Below are 17,905 nucleotides of genomic sequence, written 5' to 3'. Positions count from 1 at the left end.
AATTAGCTGTTCAATTCTACCCTTAATTAATGTTTTTAGATCACCATTATCTGCTGTCCTTCTATCTCTCTTGCCCACCCTTTCTATGTAGCCATTCACTATCTTGAATTTGGTTTCATAACAATGTAATATGATTGAGCAAAATTGCCCATTGCTTTCCAAGGCATTGATAATTGGAATTGATAAATCCCAATAGGAGTTTTCTTTCTTCAAAGAGTAGTTGGTGGGTTTGAACTTCTGACCTTTCTTTTAGCAATCAAGTACTTAATTAACAAGAACTCCTCTTTCATCTCTGGTAAGAACTAAAATATATTTGATTTTTTTCTCGTCTGTTTACATATATGAGGTCAGATTTCTTTTCTGTAAACTTTTCCAAATTTGATGCATTTTTAAGAGAATCCAGAATTAAATTTTTTTTACTTAATTTATATCTAAACTCTATGATCCTGGAGAGAGGATGAAAGACACTTACCAACAAACAATAACATCAACGTAAGAGTGATCAGTTGGCCCAGTGGACAGAAAGCGATGCTACCAAGCCAAAGGTGGGTGACTTTTAATCTGCGGCCCTCAGGCCTGTCTTCCACTGTTTTTGTTCAGACATTTCCTCTAGGTCGTATAGCCCTGGTGTGTCAAACACTGATGTGTCAAATGTGTTAATGGTTGGTTACCCATAGCGGACAGTGTTGGGTGGAGCTCCCCAATTAAAACAAGCTTGGAAGCAGGAGTGGCATCCACTTCCATAATAGCTTGCCTCCAGAAACCCTATGAACCTGTAGAGAGGATGAAAGACACACAAGTGTTGAGGACTTTCCTTCATAGGGTCATTTATGAAGCCTGTGACTCGGTGGCACTTAACAACAACAATTCATATCTATACTTTTGTTGAAGAAATGTTTTGAGAAAAGTTTAATTATTTTAAATAATGAAAAAAAAATTTGTGGACACTGAGTGAGTTATCCATAGAGTGCAAACATCAAGGTGTCTCTACAACATTTATCTCAAACTTGATTGATTGAATTTTCTGCATAATGCTTTTTTCATTCTCAGTCATTTAAGTATATAGGATTCTCACTCCAAAAATTCAATGCTTTTGGTTTCTTATCCTTCCTGCCAACCTTGATGCTACTCAGGTACTCATTTATTTGTGTGAAAAACAAGGTACAGACATATTTTTATAATCTGAAATCAATGAATGCAGACAAACTGACAGCATTTTAACTTCTGACTTTATTATTTCCTCTTAAACAAGTGATAAAATGATGCATCCATAGCAAAATGGTTGGCTCTTTTACAGAGTAACAGGAAGTGTAAACAATATTTAGGTTGAACTTCTGAGTCCTGCTCATTTTCTCTTATCCACCTTTAGAAAAATGTTCATTTGTTTGGTTAAGTCAGTATTTCAACAGCATATAGAATAAAATAAGCACCCATTCAGAGACATTTACATGAAGTCTTAAGATTGTGATACAGGTTTGCTCCTACATTGTTTTCAGTCTGACAAAGAAAAGCATTGCTTTAGGAAATGAGTCATGTGTGTGTACAGGTGTTTAGTGGACACACCAGATATACCATGGTTCTGGTCAGAGTACCACTGAAAGACAAAAGAAAGACAGACACTCATTTCATTTCTTCAGCCACTAAATGTTATCTAGCTTGGACTTGCTCGCCAAACCTGCTGACCTGCCTTAACCTAATGGACAGTTTCTACCTAAGAAGACTTGCATAATTATAAGAAAGTCATTTGCAAGCAAGCAATGAAAACAAAAAGTTTTAAAGACCTTTTCGTAATCTTCATTATGCTTTTCAAGTCTTTAAATGGCTATATTAGATTTCTAGGTTTGGGGATAAGGAAGAATGGAGTCTATAACTGTCCCGTTGGGTCTGGGACTTTGCCGTTCTGGAGCCGGGCATCACCATGTCAACAAGGAGGGAGTTGAATTTGACTTTACTTTAAGGTTTTCTAGCACAAAGATTCCATGAAATCTTTAGCTTGAGAATCTAATTCCTCTCTGTTGCAGAAACTCCACAACACATATAACCATAAGCACCCTTTATAGGAGTTAAAAATAGCAATGTAAAAAATAAAAAAGGAAAGGAGAGATAGCATTATAAATTTAAACTTTATTGCTGGTGCAATGCCAGTATTTTTCTTATTTTTCACTGAATAAAAATGGTCAGTGGTCATGAGGCAAAATTCTCTGCATGCCTTTATTAGTTGAATTTATGTTGGGCCCACAATAAAAGCTGTAAGGGGGGAAAATCTTACTTCACTCTTTTAAATGATATTTTAAAAAATGGAAAAAAAATACCTAAAAAATGAAAGTTGTTGTTTCTGGGCTCTGATTCAATATAAGGAACTCTGGTGATGTAGTTCTCTGATTATGTAGTTCATAATGTATCAGGCTGCTACATGAAAGGTCAAATGTTTGAATCCACCAGGCTCTGTGGAATAAAGATAGGCAGTCTTCTCTCACAAAGATTTACCTTGGAAATCTGATGTAGAGTTTGCTATGAATCGGAAATGACTTAACAACGGTGGGCTTTTTTCAGGCTTTGAGTCAATACTAGGAATATTTATGGCTATTGAGAGGAAGATGTAGCTTAAAAGGACTTCCTCCCTTGCCATGGCATTTGCCTTTATTTTCCTCCTGACTCTCACTTTCCATTATTCATGCTATCTAGAATTTACCTTTAATCTAGTCATCCATTCTCTTTGTAAACATGTGAGTTTCTGTGATGGGCCAGGCACTGACAACTTGTGGGTGAAAAGATTCTCTGGCCCTTAATGGAGCTGCATTAAATCAGGAAATCACTGAGGTCTCCATGACATTTTTAATTATTTCTTATAGAATAAATAGAATCTTCTAGCTGCTTTGGGACACCTATTCTAGGTTTGCAGGGATTCCAAGCACCTAGTTGTAGCTATGTATGTGAGATCACAGAACAATCAAGTGCTTGAGTGAGATCATCTAATCTTGTTGTTGTTGTTGTTGGTTGCCATTGAGTGGGGCACAACTCATAGAAACTCTATGAACAAAGACCTAATGCCTTTCCATAACTATTGCCATTTCTCCAAGTTCATAGAGTTTCCAGAGGCATGTAGATTAGGAAGTGGATGCCACTCATGCTTCCAAACCTGTGTTACAACTGGGAGCTCCACCAACCACTGTCCACATTGGGAAACCATTCTGGAAGGTTCAGCATCCCAGCAAACCCAGGTTACTTCATACAGCACATTGACAAAGAGTGGTGTACAAAGTAGAAGAGTGTTACTCCAGATATAACAGCACTAGCCACGTTTAGCAGTGGTTAAGTCGGATATGACTGAGAGTAAGCGTTGCACAAAAGACCTGAATTCTGTTCTATAACTAACATAATTTCTGTACATTTGTAGAGTTTATAGTGTTTATAGAGTTTGTAGAGTTTCCAGAGGCATCTAGTTTAGGAAGTGGATGCCATGCCTGCTTCCAAGCATAAATCAATCTGGAAGCTCATTCAAACATTGCACATAATGGGTAACCATTATGGTATTTGACAAGATTATGGAACAGTGTGCAGTATCACAGCAACACCAAGTTTTTCAGTTCAGCAAATAGACTAAAGATTGTTACATCATGTAAGGAATATTCATTCAAAAATTAATAAATTACAGACTTATTTATTATATATAACTCATCCTACTTGCCTAGGGTCCTTCAGGGGCTCTGGTGTTCTAGTGGATAAGGAGTTGCGCTGCCAACCCAAAGACAAGCGATTTAAATACATTAGTTGTTTCTCAGCAGAAAGACAGACAATCTGCTCCTAATTTGCAGCCTCTGAAAATCCACAGAGGGTCAGCTATGAGTAGGTTCTGACTCTGCAGCAAGGAGTTCTTTAAGTTGAGGATCCTTTACGGAATTAATAAAAGATGCAAGATTGGCTGGATAAGGTTCTATGTACTCTATCCTACAGACTGTCAGGTTTTACTGGGGAGGGGGGGAATCCCTTCTTGAGCTTGGGGGTGGGGAGGTCTAAGGCCTTGAATACTGAGTTAAATGAAATTATGTACCATTGCCTGGAAATCCACTTGTGCATTAACCAGAGCTTTAGCAATCTGTGCTGAGTTTTGAAAGTGCACATTATCTGCAACAAAGAAAGAGAGAGTTAAAATGCTGTAAAATACCAGAAAGCGTAGAGTGACAATGTATTGCCTGGAAATGAACACCAACAATTATCTAGTCATGCAGTTGACATTGTCAGCAGTGAGTAATCACACTCATTTATGGAAATGTCCCTGACTCTTAGGTACTGACCCCGAGCATAGGCATAGGAGGATGCTTAATGTTTCTTAAACAAAGTGATGCTGGCTCAGTATTTTTATGTGTAAGAGTCTTGCTTAAACCTCACCATCTGCTGTTCCGTGGATGAGAAGATAGTCTACATTTCTGAAATATTCTGCTCTTGCCATCACAGTTGAATTCTGGAAAAGAGAAAAAAATTAACATTTTAGTTGCTGCAAGTTCTAATAGAAAACTAGTTAAATCATTGTGCAATGGACTTAGCACCAATACTGAAATTATGTATTGCTTTGGTTGATAAATATTTAAGAGTCAGAGCAACACATTTTCATCATCATTTGCATTACTTCCATCTGATTCTTAGTTTGAAGAACTGAAAGTTTATGTGTCATATGTTACATATGAGTGAGACCTTAGGCATAAATGATGCCTGCTCAAGCTGTGTAGGGGCTGGGGGGTGGGGAGGAGGCTGGGAAAGGAAGGTTAGGGAATGGGGGATGGAGAAGGAAAGAACAGAATCCAAAGCAAGAAAACTCCTTCCTAAGTGAGGTGTTTTCCAGTTAACAAAAGGATCGTCACATTTGCTTAGGGATCCAGGATTAAAACTGTAAACTCTGAGTGACTACTTTAAATTCTTTAAGCACATTTAAAAAAAAATCGATATAAAGAAAATAGAAAATGCTTACTTTATAGTGCTCAAGATTATCTTCCTTTGTTGGGAGACCCATGAATCGCTCAGTGTAGATAGAGGCTATAAAAGACATAAGAATAGAGTTGTTTGAGTGTGATAGTGCCATTAACCAATAAAACCTCCTGATTTCATAACTGCTCCTCACTATGTCCCAGTGGTATTGCTGAAGTAGGTTCCAGCTGTAACTTTACTGTAATGCTCCACTACAGTCATGCTAAAGGTAGGCTGCAGAGAATATGCGTCATCGCTGCAATTTGCCTTAGGAAGGGCAAAAAGATAACAGAAGAGCTTTGGAAACAGGAGCAACTAACGTCACAAGAGTGAGCTAAGGTTCTGGCTTTTTCATTTCCATCTGAAACCCTTTAGGGCAAGGAGGAAGGAGAAATGTCAGAGTAAAAAAGGGAACTTGTAGAACAATCCCACTATATTTTAAAGATAAGTCACAAATGCAGCTTCCTTGGGCATATTTATTTCTTGTTATTGCTGTTAGTTGACATCAAGTCAAGCCTGACTCATGGTGACCCCATATGTGCAGGGCTGAACTTTTCCACAGGGTTTTCAAATGTGACTTTTCAGAAACAGATCACCAAAGCTGTCTCTGACAGGCCTCTGAAGGGGTTTAAACCAACAACTTTTTGGTTAGTTCCCAATGCTCAACTACTTGGTCAACTCAGGAGTACCTCTAGTATACTTTTACTGATGTCATCTAAGAGAGAAATACATTCCCTAAACTTCCCTTTCTCCATTCTCTTTTTCTAAATGAAGATTCCTTGCAAGTTGCAATGAACTCATTTCTATGTAATACCAAAGAGAGACTTTGATGAAAGCTTATCTTTATACAATTAATAAGGTTACACAACTATGAGGTATCCTCTTACCCCAGTAAGAATAGCAAAATTCAACAGAGCAGCAAACAACAAATGCTGGCAAGGTTGTGGAGAAACTGGAACTCTTATTCACTGTTGGTGGATGTGTAAAATGGTGCAACCACTATGGAAGTCAGTATGGTGCTTTCCCAAAAAGTTGGAACTAGAAATACCATCTGACCCAGCAGTTCCACTACTGGGAATAGACCCTAAAGAAACCATAACTGCCATTCAAGCAGATATATGCACATCCATGTTTATTGCTGCTTTGTTCACAATAGCAAAGAGTTGGAAACAACCAAAGTGCCCATCAACAAATGAATGGATAGAGAAACTGTAGTATAGTCACACAATGGAATACTATGCAGCACTGAAAAAAAAGAACTCATGACATATTATACAAAATGGGTTTCCCTGGAGGACATTATGTTCAGTGAAATATGTCAATCACAAAAGGACAAATACTACATAATGCCACTGTTATAAAACATCGGGTTTGGAGGAAAACCAAACAAAAAGGGGATAAATAATGTGTACTGCATTGAAACAGATGAGGGAAAGACTGTTTAAAAGGGATATATGATTAGGTATTATTTACATGGCAAGAGTCCAGAATAAGAGCTGCATAGTAATATTGACTGGGTGGGGGAGAGATTGTACACTAATAAAAGACATTTTTTTCTTTTCCAAGAGAAAAGCAAACTGGGGAGGGGGAGGAGAGGGCAGGGAGGAAAATGTGCTATAGGGAATGAATGGAATAAAAAACATATAGGGTTACTTCAAAACAATTCGTCTTATGTGAATTTTAATCATAAAAATGGACACACACAGGAAGTGTAATTTTCAAAGAAATGCTTTGTTTCTCAGATTGCTGGAACAGTGGGGCTGGCTGCTGTAAACTGTGGTGTGGAGGTGAATTGTTTGGCTCCAGGCCCGAATCTGAATAAAATATGCTTTAAAAGCTGGTATGACGGCAACTGTGTGCCTGCAAAAACACAGGATTAGCTCTGATTTCAAAGATTTGGCTCAGAAGGGGCACAAAGTTCCTGGGAGAAAATAAGATTTGCTGAATTATGGGAGAGTCTTTCCCAACTCTAAAAAAAATGTCTTGGATTGTCACAATGTGATTATAATGAATCATATAAACAACCTCATTTATAGATTATATTTTCCTCAGTGATGCTGGGGTGAATTTTACTGCATAATTTGTTTTCCTAGCAACCTCAAATATAGAGTAATTATGTGTTAAATGTTTTCACGGCAACATTTATGAAATGTTTCCATACCGTAATATTCCCAGCTGGAGACTGGAGCCACGGCTATTCCACATTTGAAAAGACCAGTTCCGGATGCAAGGACCAATGATGAAACATAACCTCCGTAGGACTGTAGAGACATTGTTGTAAAGACAGCTTCTGATTTACCTGCCACATTTTTACAGTAATTCTATTCCCGATAAGGGCATATGGGCCCTGGCAGGTAAGGATGAAAACCAAACCAAACCAAACCAACCAAAAACAGTTACCAGCAAGTAAACTCTAATTCATGGTGACCCCAAATATATTGAAGAAGGGCTATGCTCTGTTGGCAATCCTCACTCCTCAAGTTCATGTGATCTGAGTAAAACTTGGCCTTCCAATCCTTCCTTAGAGACTATTAACCATTTGTATCACCCAGGACTCCAGATCAATTCCTATTGAGAAGATTGTGATTTAACTCATTGCCACTGAATTGGAACCTCGGTTCATAGCTGATCCTTCAGAGAATTTTCAGAGGCTGTAAATCATGAATGATTGTCCACCTTTCTCCTGTGGATCACCTATCTGGTAGATTTGAATCATCTACCTTTGGTGTGGCAGCACAACTCCTTACCCGCTGGGCCATCAGATCACCTGCCTTAAGGGTGGATTAAATTGCTCTCTTCTACCCTTCACAGTAAGTCCCACCACACAGCAAGAGTAATTTTATTTTAATATGCTACAAAGAAGGCTTGGTGGTGCAATGGTTGATTATGAGCTCTACTGCTCATTGAAAGGGTAGCAATTTGAACCCATCAGCTGCTTTGCAGAAGAAAGATGTGGCAACTGCTTTTGTGAAGATAATAGCAATGGAAACACTACAGGGCAATTCTACTTTGCTGTGAGGTGGAATCAACAATAAAAACAGCATCAGTAAGGCATGGTAGGAACGGTTAAAGAGAGCAAAACAAGTGTATAATTGTAATTTTTCTGCTAAAGTTTTTCTTGTTTTCTGGCTCCTTCTGTGTGTTCAAATAAGACCTCACTAGCACAAAGGCAGCGCGTTGTTTGAAAGAACTGTGTAGAAGAAATTATTTCTTTTTAGCAATATTAATATGAGGCAGAACTTGTACTATGTCTTTTCTTATATATTTTCATAAAAAAGTAAAGCAGGGAAAGGACATAGGAAATTTCTAGATAGTTTAAGAGTTTATGTATAATGCAGTGTTACATATTCTATTATGGGAATATCTGACACAGAAGCTCAAAGGAGAAAAGGTTATAAATTTCCTAGAAAGGCAAATAATTAATAAACGGGCTATAGACTGGGGAGCCAGTAATAGGCATAACTTTTGTAGATTTCTACCCCATAGGAGATTAACAGGTGATTCAGAAATATGGCTGGGAAACTGAAATAGATGCCCGTCCATGCCACTTGAAAATGTTAACATTTTCTTAAAGATGAGAAGTGAATATAGTATCACAATAAGGCTGTATCCACTCTGAAAATGCATGCTGGGAGTAAGATACCCTTCTTGGGAAAATGTAAGTAGTGTTTGGGGACATGGTCCAAAAAAAGAAGTGGGCAGGATCGGGATGTGGTTCGCAGGTTTGCTCTTGTCCTAACATCAAGATGTCTCACTCTGTCATGTAGGGACCTTTCTAACTAAGGACATGTTTTATTTTTTGGATTTTGTAGCATAGTCCAAAGGAAGTTGAACTGCTAACCAAAGGTTAGTTTCAAATCCACCAGCTACTCCATGAGAAAAATATGAGCAATCTCATCTTCTACAGTTTACAACTTTGGAAACCTCAGAAACCCACAGGGGTTTCTATGAGTTGGTTAGCTATGAGTTGGTTCAGAGTTGATAGCAATGAGTTCTAACAACAAATTTAAGGGAATAATTTCTCTCAAGTCTTTCACCCTTTGCTACAGAAAGTCAGTCATTAAAGCGGGAAAAAGAGCGCATGAAATAGGCAAAGATAGTGATGGTGGCTGTCTATTTTTTCGTCATGTAATGCATATTTCTGATGGAGTGGGTGAAGTAAATGAAAAAATATTGCTGACCTCAACAGTTAAATGAAGAACTCTTTAACTAGCTTACGGTTTTCCTTTTCCAGTTCTAAAGTATTTTATTAAGAATTCCCAAACTACAAAACAGAAGCCCTCCCCAACCAAAAAAAAAAGAAAAAAGACTGGTAGTTCTACTAAGTCCTTTTAAAATTATAATTGGAGGATAACAAAAACATGTTTAAATAGGAAGAGAATATATTTTAAAAACAGAAGAAACATTTTGTTTTACAAAATCACTTTGGTAAGTGAAAATTCTCTATTAAGCTTAAAGTTAGACTTAAAATGTAATTAAAAAGGAATTGTTCTCATTAAGTCTGCTAGTGACAAACACTATTGAAATGGAAAGTTTTTCCTTCTTAATTTTTGGTCTCAGTGAGGTAAAGAAAGGCAAGATCTGTCTGAAAAATTATAATTGTTCACTGGAAAGGAGCACTCAGCCCAGAGCACACTATAGTGCCCTGTTTTTCTTGTTTCCACAGAGAAGGAAATAGTATAGAATGGAAAACATATGCATATAGTTAAAAGATTTTCCAGTCTTTCTTTTAAATATCTTGAACATTATTAATCAGCATGTACTCTTTGTTCTGATGATAGTGCTATAAATGAAACTCTCATGCTTCCAGGATGAATACAAATTGCCTTTAGGGAAAAGACCAAAAGCTACACTAGCAGCAGAACAACAAAAGAAGGTGTACTTTAAATTCTCTGGCAGCTTGGAAGAGCTATTCCTATTGTAGAAAGGAAGGGGGGAAAAAAGAACAACAACAAACCCAAGTTGACTTTTTTCTGCTCCTGCATGGGTGGGGCTCCCAGGCAGAGTGGGTGGCTTCTGTGAGAAAAGAACCCACGGAGCAGATTGGCCATGAGAATTCTTGAATCTTGTCCTTTGCACTTAGATGCCTTGCCATTTTGTTTAAATGAAGGGTATCCTTAAAAACATTCTTAGAAGGGCATAGAATTTTGAGAGAGGGCTTATGAAACACTTATGTGAGCTATAATGGGACTAGTTTTACCTACAGGAAATAATAATAACTAGTTCATATTTACATGAAAAAATAATATGAACCTAATCTTCGTCTCTTACACCAAGGTAGCTGGGGATCTACTCTCACATCACATCTCTCCCATCTCCTCCTTGCGCATGCATCAATGATGAGGGTCTTTGAACGGGGAAATCTGATTCTAAGTTTTTAATACTTTTGCAAGTGTTGGGACTTTCTACCTGGAATGCTTGTTCACTTCCCAGAAATATACATGCCTCCTTTCCTCATTTCTTCAAATCTCAAATGTCACCTTCTCAGGAAAGCATTTTGCGTCCCATCAATTTAAAATGACAAACCTTGCACCACTCTCTTTTGGAGTTTTGTTATTCTGCATACAATTTATCGTAGCATAGCATCCTAGACATTTTATTTATTTGTTTTGCATGTTGTTGTTGTTGTTATGTGCCGTCGAGTCGCTTGCGACTCATAGCGACCCTATGTACAACAGCTCTAAACTCTTCTCTGTTCTGTGCCAATCTCATTGTCCCTGACACACCCATCCTGATTGCCCCAGTCACCGAATCAATCCATCTCCCAGAAGGCCTTCCCCTCCTGTGCCTGCCCTCCACCCTCCCAAGCATGATGTCCTTCTCCAAGGACTGGTCTCTCCTTACAACATGACCAAAGTATGTCAGACGAAGCCTTAGAATCCTTTCCTCCAAGGAGCAGCCAGGTTTAACCCTTTCCAGGATGAATCTGTTTTCTTAGCAGTCCATGGTACCCTCAGCACTCTTCTTCAACACCAAAGCTCAAAAGAACCAATTCTCCTTCTATCCTCCCTGGTCATTGTCCAGCTCTCTGACACATAACAAGTGATTGCAAAGACCATGGCCTGTACCAGATGCACCTTTGTCTCCAGAGACACATCGTTGCTCTTGAGTACTTTAGAGAGGTCCCGAACAGCAGACTTTCCCATCGCAATACGTCTTAATTTCCTGGCTGCTGGTGCCAAGAGTTGTGGAGCCAAGCAGACTAAAGCTGTGAACAATCTCAATCTCTTCACCATCCATCCTGATGCTGCCAAATTGGTCCAATGGTGAGAATTATATACATATATATTTTTTCTATTTCCTATTCTATTATTTTTACCAAAAACAAAACCCAAAAGCCTTCTTGTAGGTCATATAGCCCTGGTCTGTCCACTTGTAGTACAGAGGTAACGCATGGTTGCTGTGATGCTAAACACTGTGAGACTGATGTGTCAAATGCGAGAATGGTTACCCATGGTGGACAGTGTTTGGTGGAGCTCCCTGATTAAAACAAGCTTGGAAGCAGGAGTGGCATCCACTTCCGTAAATAGCTTGCCTCCAGAAACCCTATGAACCTGGAGAAAGGATGAAAGTCATGCAAGTGTTAAGACTTTCATTCATAGGCTCGCTATGAGTTGCCTACGACTCGAAGGCACTTAACAACAACACAACAACATTATCTTTACAGTGATTGAGAGTGCATTTAATAATAGAGAAACAAGATTTGAGTGAACGGACGAAGTTAATGGTGTCAGTAAGGGAAGACTCAGGTCTAGGACACTTGACTGTGAAAACTCATGCTCTTTCCTCTCTATTCTTACAGTAGGGCCACCTCTTTGGTGAACTTTAAGTTCAGAGTCTATCATAGTCTCATTAGAGGTACATTTGTCCTACTTTTACATAGTTGATCACACATCGCAATTTAAATTGCTTATAATTAGTCACTGGAAGAGAAAGGAACTAAGATTAAATCATGAACTAATGCTTATTCAACACCACCTGGCTAGGCCTATATTAACAAAGCAAAGCCCATAAATGAGGCTGTTATTCTAATAATTTAGGCAAAACCCCCACTTGCTTTCAATTGTCAGAATAATTGCTTGCATTCTTTATTGTATAAACCAAGATTTTTCAGCCTCAGACCTACTAAAATTTTAGGCTAGCTATTTCTTTGTTTGAGGACTGTCTTGTACATCAATTCTAATTCCTACTGACTTCTTGAACACTTCTGAAGAAAGTGTTCTTTAAAGAAATTGTACTGGGAAATATCATTAATATGTGTTTTGGGGTAAAGGAACTAAAAACAATTTTAGAATGAAATACTTTCTTTGTATCAACTCAACTCATTGGCATTGAACTGGTACTGACTCATAATTGACAGTCCAGGCCATAAATTGCAGGGAAGGTGACTGTCTATCATCCTCCTTCAGAGAGGCTAGTGGATTTGAACTGCCAGAGAGCCACAGCTTTTTCAGTTAACAGCATGATTCTCCATGGCCTACACTGTCTGAGCCCTTGCCCTTTTTCATAGTTGTTGTTACTGTTATGTGCTGTTGAGTTACCTGCTCATAGTGACCCTATGTACAGCCCTAAACCCTGCTCTATTCTGTACCAATCTTATTCTCTCTGACACACCTACCCCCATTGCCTCAGTCACTGAATCAATCCATCTCATCAAGGGTCTTCTTCTCTTGCACTGTCCTTCCATCCCTCCAAGCATGATGTCCCTCTCCAAGGACTTGTCCCTTCTTGCAACATGTCCAAAGTATGTCAGATGAAGCTTCAGAATCCTTGCCTCCAAGGGTGAGCTTGATCTCACCCTCTGTAGGATGAACCTGTTTGTTCTCCTAGCAGTCCATGGTATATATTCAATACTCTTCTCCAGCCCCTCAGCTCAAAGGCAGCAATTCTCCTTCTATCATCCCTAGTCATTGTCCAGTTTTCTGATACATAGCAAAGACTATGGCCTGGATCAGGCACACCTTAGTCTCCAGACTGACATCATTGCTCTTCAGTACTTTGGAGGGGTCTCTGACAGCAGACTTTCCCAATGAAATTTTTCTTTTAATTTTCTGGATGCTGGTACCAAGATGTTGGTTGTGGAGCTAAGCAAACTAAAGCTATTAACAGTCTCAATCTCTTCACCATCTATCATGATGCTGCCAAGTGTCCCAGTGGTGAGAATCTTTGTTTTCTTGATGTTGAGCTTCAATCCATATTGAAGACTGTAGTCCTTGACCTTCAACAGTGAGAGCTTCAGGTCCTCCTCAGTTTCAGCCAGTAAATTTGTGTCATCTGCATAACGCAGATTGTTGATAAGCCTTCCTCCAATCCTGATGCCATATTCCTCCTCATAGAGCCCAGACTCCCTGATGATCTGTTCTGCGTATAGATTGAAAAGGTATGGAGATAGGACATGTCTTTGGCGTACACCTTTCTCAATTCTGAACCATGCAGCATTTCCTTGCTCTGTTCTGAGACTGCCTTCTGATCCAAGTACAGGCTTTGCAGAAGCACAATCAAGTGTTTTGGGATTGTCAGTCTTCTCAGAGTCAGCCACAGTTTGTTGTGATTTTTTTTATCGTATTGTATTAAATAAAACATATGTTTCTATACTAGTTCTATACTTATAAGCTTCTATACTAGTTCTTTCTATAACTTATATTGATTATGCTTGTTAAAAAACAAGACTTTTCCTGGAAAATATGTTATTAATAATAGGACAGATATACCTTAAAAATAGATGTATAGAGTTAAATTCCATTTAAACTTGGCCTGACTAGACCAAATATTGTAATAAACATTTTATAATGCTTTGGAACAAAAGATACTGTTGATAAGGTTACATGCTTTTAGGAGAAATAAACAAGATAAACTGTATTCATTCCAATTAGGGCAATAGAGAGAGGTATTGGAGCACAAAGCAATAACCAAGTTGAGCATTTGAGAACAAGGAAGGCTTTCCCCATTTTGAAATGAGAAAGAAGACTACCTGGGAAAAGAAGATGGGCAGACATTGCAGGCATAGTGAATGATGGATACAAAAGTCTGGAAGGACAAGAAAAGCACAGACTCAAGTTAAATAATCATTGGGAAAAGTCTAAATAACTCTTGGAAGAAAGTGGAGAGAGGGGACACTGCCAAGGGCTCTGTTTACCATAGCAAAGAGATGCCTTTGAGCTGTATCTGAAGGGTAACTATATATGAAATATTGTTATTTGGAAAAAGAACTCTTAGCAATATTGGAGTTTTTGTCAGTGCTGTCCGACTAGAAGGAGCCCTGGTTCCACAGAGCTCAAGTGCTTGGCTTCTCGCCAAGTGTATGGCAGTTTAAACAAGCCAGCTATTCTAGAAAAGAAAAAGTGACTGTTGGCTTCTGCAAAGATGACTCAAACCTAAACCAAATCGACTGTCATCAAGTTCTTCCGAGGCTATTCATCTTAATGGAAGGAAACTGGCTCCTTACTCCTGTGGAGTAGCTGGTGGATTCCAGTTGGCACCAAATTCATCATTTGGTTAGCAATGTAAAATTCTATGGACTATGTTACCAGAACTCCTTTGAAAATTCTATGGAGAAGTTATACTATGTTCTCACAGATGGCTAGGAGTTAGAATCGACTTAGTAATACTAGTTTTGGACTTTTAAAAAAATTCTTATCCAACCTATGCTCAGTGGGTCAAAAACATCAGCATTGCCTGGAATCATGCTAGAAATGCAAACTTTTGGGCCTCATCCCAGAGTACTGAATTCAATATCTGATGGTAAACCACTGGAAGTCACAATGCAACAGCTTTCCAATAAGATAAAAGTTGGAGAAACTCTAGTCTAAACCTGAACTGAGACAGTGGTAATGGAAATGGTAAGAGAATAGATTTAAACATTTAAAAGTAGAACCAATAGAATTCACTACACAATGACATTTTGGATTTGAGAAGGGAAGCTGAAAATAGCTCTGAGGCTTCTCAGGTGACAAAATTCTGGGTGAGGGGTTGATTTCAGATACAGGACTTGTTTAGAGAGCCTTGCTCCAAGCGGCTGACCTAAAGGTTAGGAGTTTGACTATATCCAGATGATTTCAGAAAAATCAGCCATTGAAAACCTATTACGGCTCAGTTCTACTTTGACACACACAGAAGGAGTCATGGTATATCAGATATGGCCCAACTAGATGACAACTAGTATTTATAACAAGATTAGCTTGGGGCAGCAAGTTAGGCTTGTTCCTCCCTCTCTCCTCCACAACATTTGGGAGAGGTGAGCAGTAGGAATTGTGGAGCTCAGAAGAGGGGCTGGGAAATGAGTAGTGTCGGGAATCCAGCAGTAATTTCTGTCTTGAAAGTCACGTTAACATTTATCCAAGGAAGTAGAGTAATGACAGTCAAAACAAGCCCCAGCAAAACACCAACATTTGAACGAGTGAAGGCAAAAGGGTTAAGGATAGGAGGATAATGCGATGGTCATAGAGACGCAGAAGAATGAAAAGGAAAGAGTGTTAAAGAGCTATGGGTAAAGCTCTCTCTTTATAAATAGAAAAAAAAATTGTCCTCACTTCTACTAATCTACTCAGACTCATTCCCTATACCTTTTCCATGATCTACTGTAGATTTCTAAAGTTTCACAGATTCCCAACCAACTCAGAATCCCCAAAGAGATCATGCTTCTTGTTACCTCAGGAACTGGGCGATGAATACAGATTTTACTCAGCCTAGTAGGTCTTGTTGTTAAGCTATTTTAGGCAAACTGAAGTTCTCTTATTTCTGGATCCTGCCTTAACTCTCACAGTTGAAATTACTACTTTTATCCCTGGTGTTTTCCCTGGTGGTGTTTACAGCAAATTACATCAAGTTCAGTACTTAGTACATTTCTGAGCTATTGCTTTCTCAGCTGTCTGATTTATCCACAAGAATGTCAAGGTTATATCTTCTCTATCTTTTCAATCCCTAAATAACCTAGGGAATGCTGGTGGCTGAGTGGTAAGAAGTGCTAAGAAGTTGTGTTGCAATCTTGAAGTCATGCAGTTTGAATCCATAAACTTCTCTGCAGGAGAAAGGTGAGCAGTGTTGTCCCGTGTGATTTACTGCCTCTGAAAACCCACTGGAAGGCCAACTATGGGTCTGTGAACAACAACAAAGAACCTAGCTCAAGCCCTAGTGGAGAGAAAAGGAAGATTTATTCCAGAACAAAAGACTGAATCAGTCAATGACCCCACCAATGGATTAATAAATATAGATGGACCTTAAGCCCTACGACTTATTCATTTAAAATAGAATAGACTTTTTCTGTCTTCTGGTAACTTCTGATTTGTGGGCTGTTCTGATCTTATTTCCATTGGAACCTCATTATTGCTTTCAACCTCACAATTGCTGCCATCTTGGAAAGTAAGCACTATGAAAATATTCCTTCCAAAGGAACTGGCATACTTAGAGATATGGAAAATTTTCAGGTTGATCAGCAAGGCATTTATGGGTGATGATTGGATTTCATAGATTATCCCATGTAGATGATTCTCTACTAAATTAAGATCTAGACTGTTTAGGAAATGAGATAAAACATCCCATCTTGTGGTTATTTCAAAGCCAGAAGTTAAAGCAAAGTATAACTTTAAGAGAAATGTTAATGATTTTATGTAAATGTTTATCTTAAAACTTGAACCTCTGAAGAATTTACTTCAGGAAATTTTATCTAAGTGGATGGTAAAAAGTTCTTATCTGAAATATTTCACTAGAAAAATATTTTATTTATTTCCATCCATTTGAATTTCATTCTGTTTAGATATTTAACATTTGATAGTTTTAAGAAGGACCAAATGGCTTGAAGTAACAACTTTCCCCCAATTCCCAACAGCTCTTCATCTGGTCACTGAGCTGAGAGTTGGGCCAAATCCTGCAGATTCTCTTCAATATTGGGTTTCATTCCCTCCATTTGTGCAGGCCGCTCTCTGAGGAAACAGCCAAGAAAAACAAACCAAGCACAAACGGCTGCACATTGACTTGCAAATGTACAAACTCAGACCAAAAAGTGAACTAGGAAATTTCTTGGAAGTATAATTATGATAATTTATAATGGGCAACTCTGCAATCTTTCCAGTATTTCTCTACACTTTCTGGTGACCTCATTGCCCATGCCTGATAAGTTTTGCCACTTCTTTAAAAAAATGTGTTTTCAAAATCTGCACAGTCCTTGAAATGTGAGAAAGTATGTCCTTGACCAGCAACTAGGAAACTTAATAATAGACCTCTTTATCCAGATCGAAACTAGTGAAAACATGCAATGCACTACACCAGCAGGGCTCCTTGCTCTAGATGCTAGGGGAAAATTCTATTCTAAAAATTTCCATAATTCCAAATTTTAACTTGACTTCTCATAAAAATAAAACATAGAGCAAAAGTTACACATTCTAACTTTGAAATTATAAGGGTAATTAAACCGGTCTAATTTGATAAAGCTTCTAATGACCTAGTGAGTAAGGAGTTGCGCTGCCAACATAAAGGTGTGAAGTTCAAGTTCATCTGCTGCTCCAAGGAAGAACAGGGGCCTATCGCCTCTGGAGTGATTTCCTGCCTCTGAAAACCCACTGGAGGGGCAGCTATAAATGGATTCTAACTCTACAACACATAACAACAATAATTTGATAACATAGAACCTTAGTGGGATAGTGGATTAAGTATTGGGTTGCTAACTGAAAGGTCAGAAGTCCAGAGCCACCAGGTGTTTTTTGGGAGAAAGAGAAAGTAATTGACTGGAATTAAAACTGAAATCACCTTGAAAATGTTTTCAGGGAGGGACATACAGCAGGATTAATTCAATGGCGATATGTTTAGTTGTGTTGGTTAATTTGATGACAGTTCAGCATGCTATAGTTTATTAATAAAATATTAAGTATAAATTTGTGAATTATGAGTTAATTTGCTTTAACAACCAACCAATCATAACCCACCGTTGTCCAGTCAATCCCACCTCATA

At 38.4% G+C, this 17,905-nt stretch overlaps 1 protein-coding gene across 2 annotated transcripts in view; it reads right to left on the bottom strand.

Annotated features, from left to right (window-relative positions):
- Nucleotides 1-1,212: 1,212 nt before the first annotated feature.
- FAP (fibroblast activation protein, alpha) overlaps nt 1,213-17,905 on the bottom strand; it is a 129,182-nt gene continuing 112,489 nt past the window's right edge. Inside the window, exons 22-26 of one of the 2 annotated variants that reach the window (XM_006879360.1) lie at nt 7,124-7,223; nt 4,967-5,031; nt 4,390-4,462; nt 4,052-4,125; nt 1,213-1,594 (exon numbers count right to left, since the gene is read on the bottom strand). In XM_006879360.1, the coding sequence (XP_006879422.1) occupies nt 1,493-1,594; nt 4,052-4,125; nt 4,390-4,462; nt 4,967-5,031; nt 7,124-7,223 (414 nt within the window). In that variant the 3' untranslated portion in view covers nt 1,213-1,492. The remainder of the gene's footprint in view (nt 1,595-4,051; nt 4,126-4,389; nt 4,463-4,966; nt 5,032-7,123; nt 7,224-17,905) is intronic. The other variant, XM_006879361.1, reaches the window with a different exon arrangement.

The sequence above is a fragment of the Elephantulus edwardii genome, unplaced genomic scaffold (genome assembly GCF_000299155.1).
Source record: "Elephantulus edwardii isolate Elephantulus edwardi_28Jun2011 unplaced genomic scaffold, EleEdw1.0 scaffold00003, whole genome shotgun sequence".
Classification (NCBI taxonomy): Eukaryota; Metazoa; Chordata; class Mammalia; order Macroscelidea; family Macroscelididae; genus Elephantulus; species Elephantulus edwardii.
Note: the sequence above shows the minus strand (reverse complement) of the source record. Positions and strands in the feature narration are given on the sequence as shown.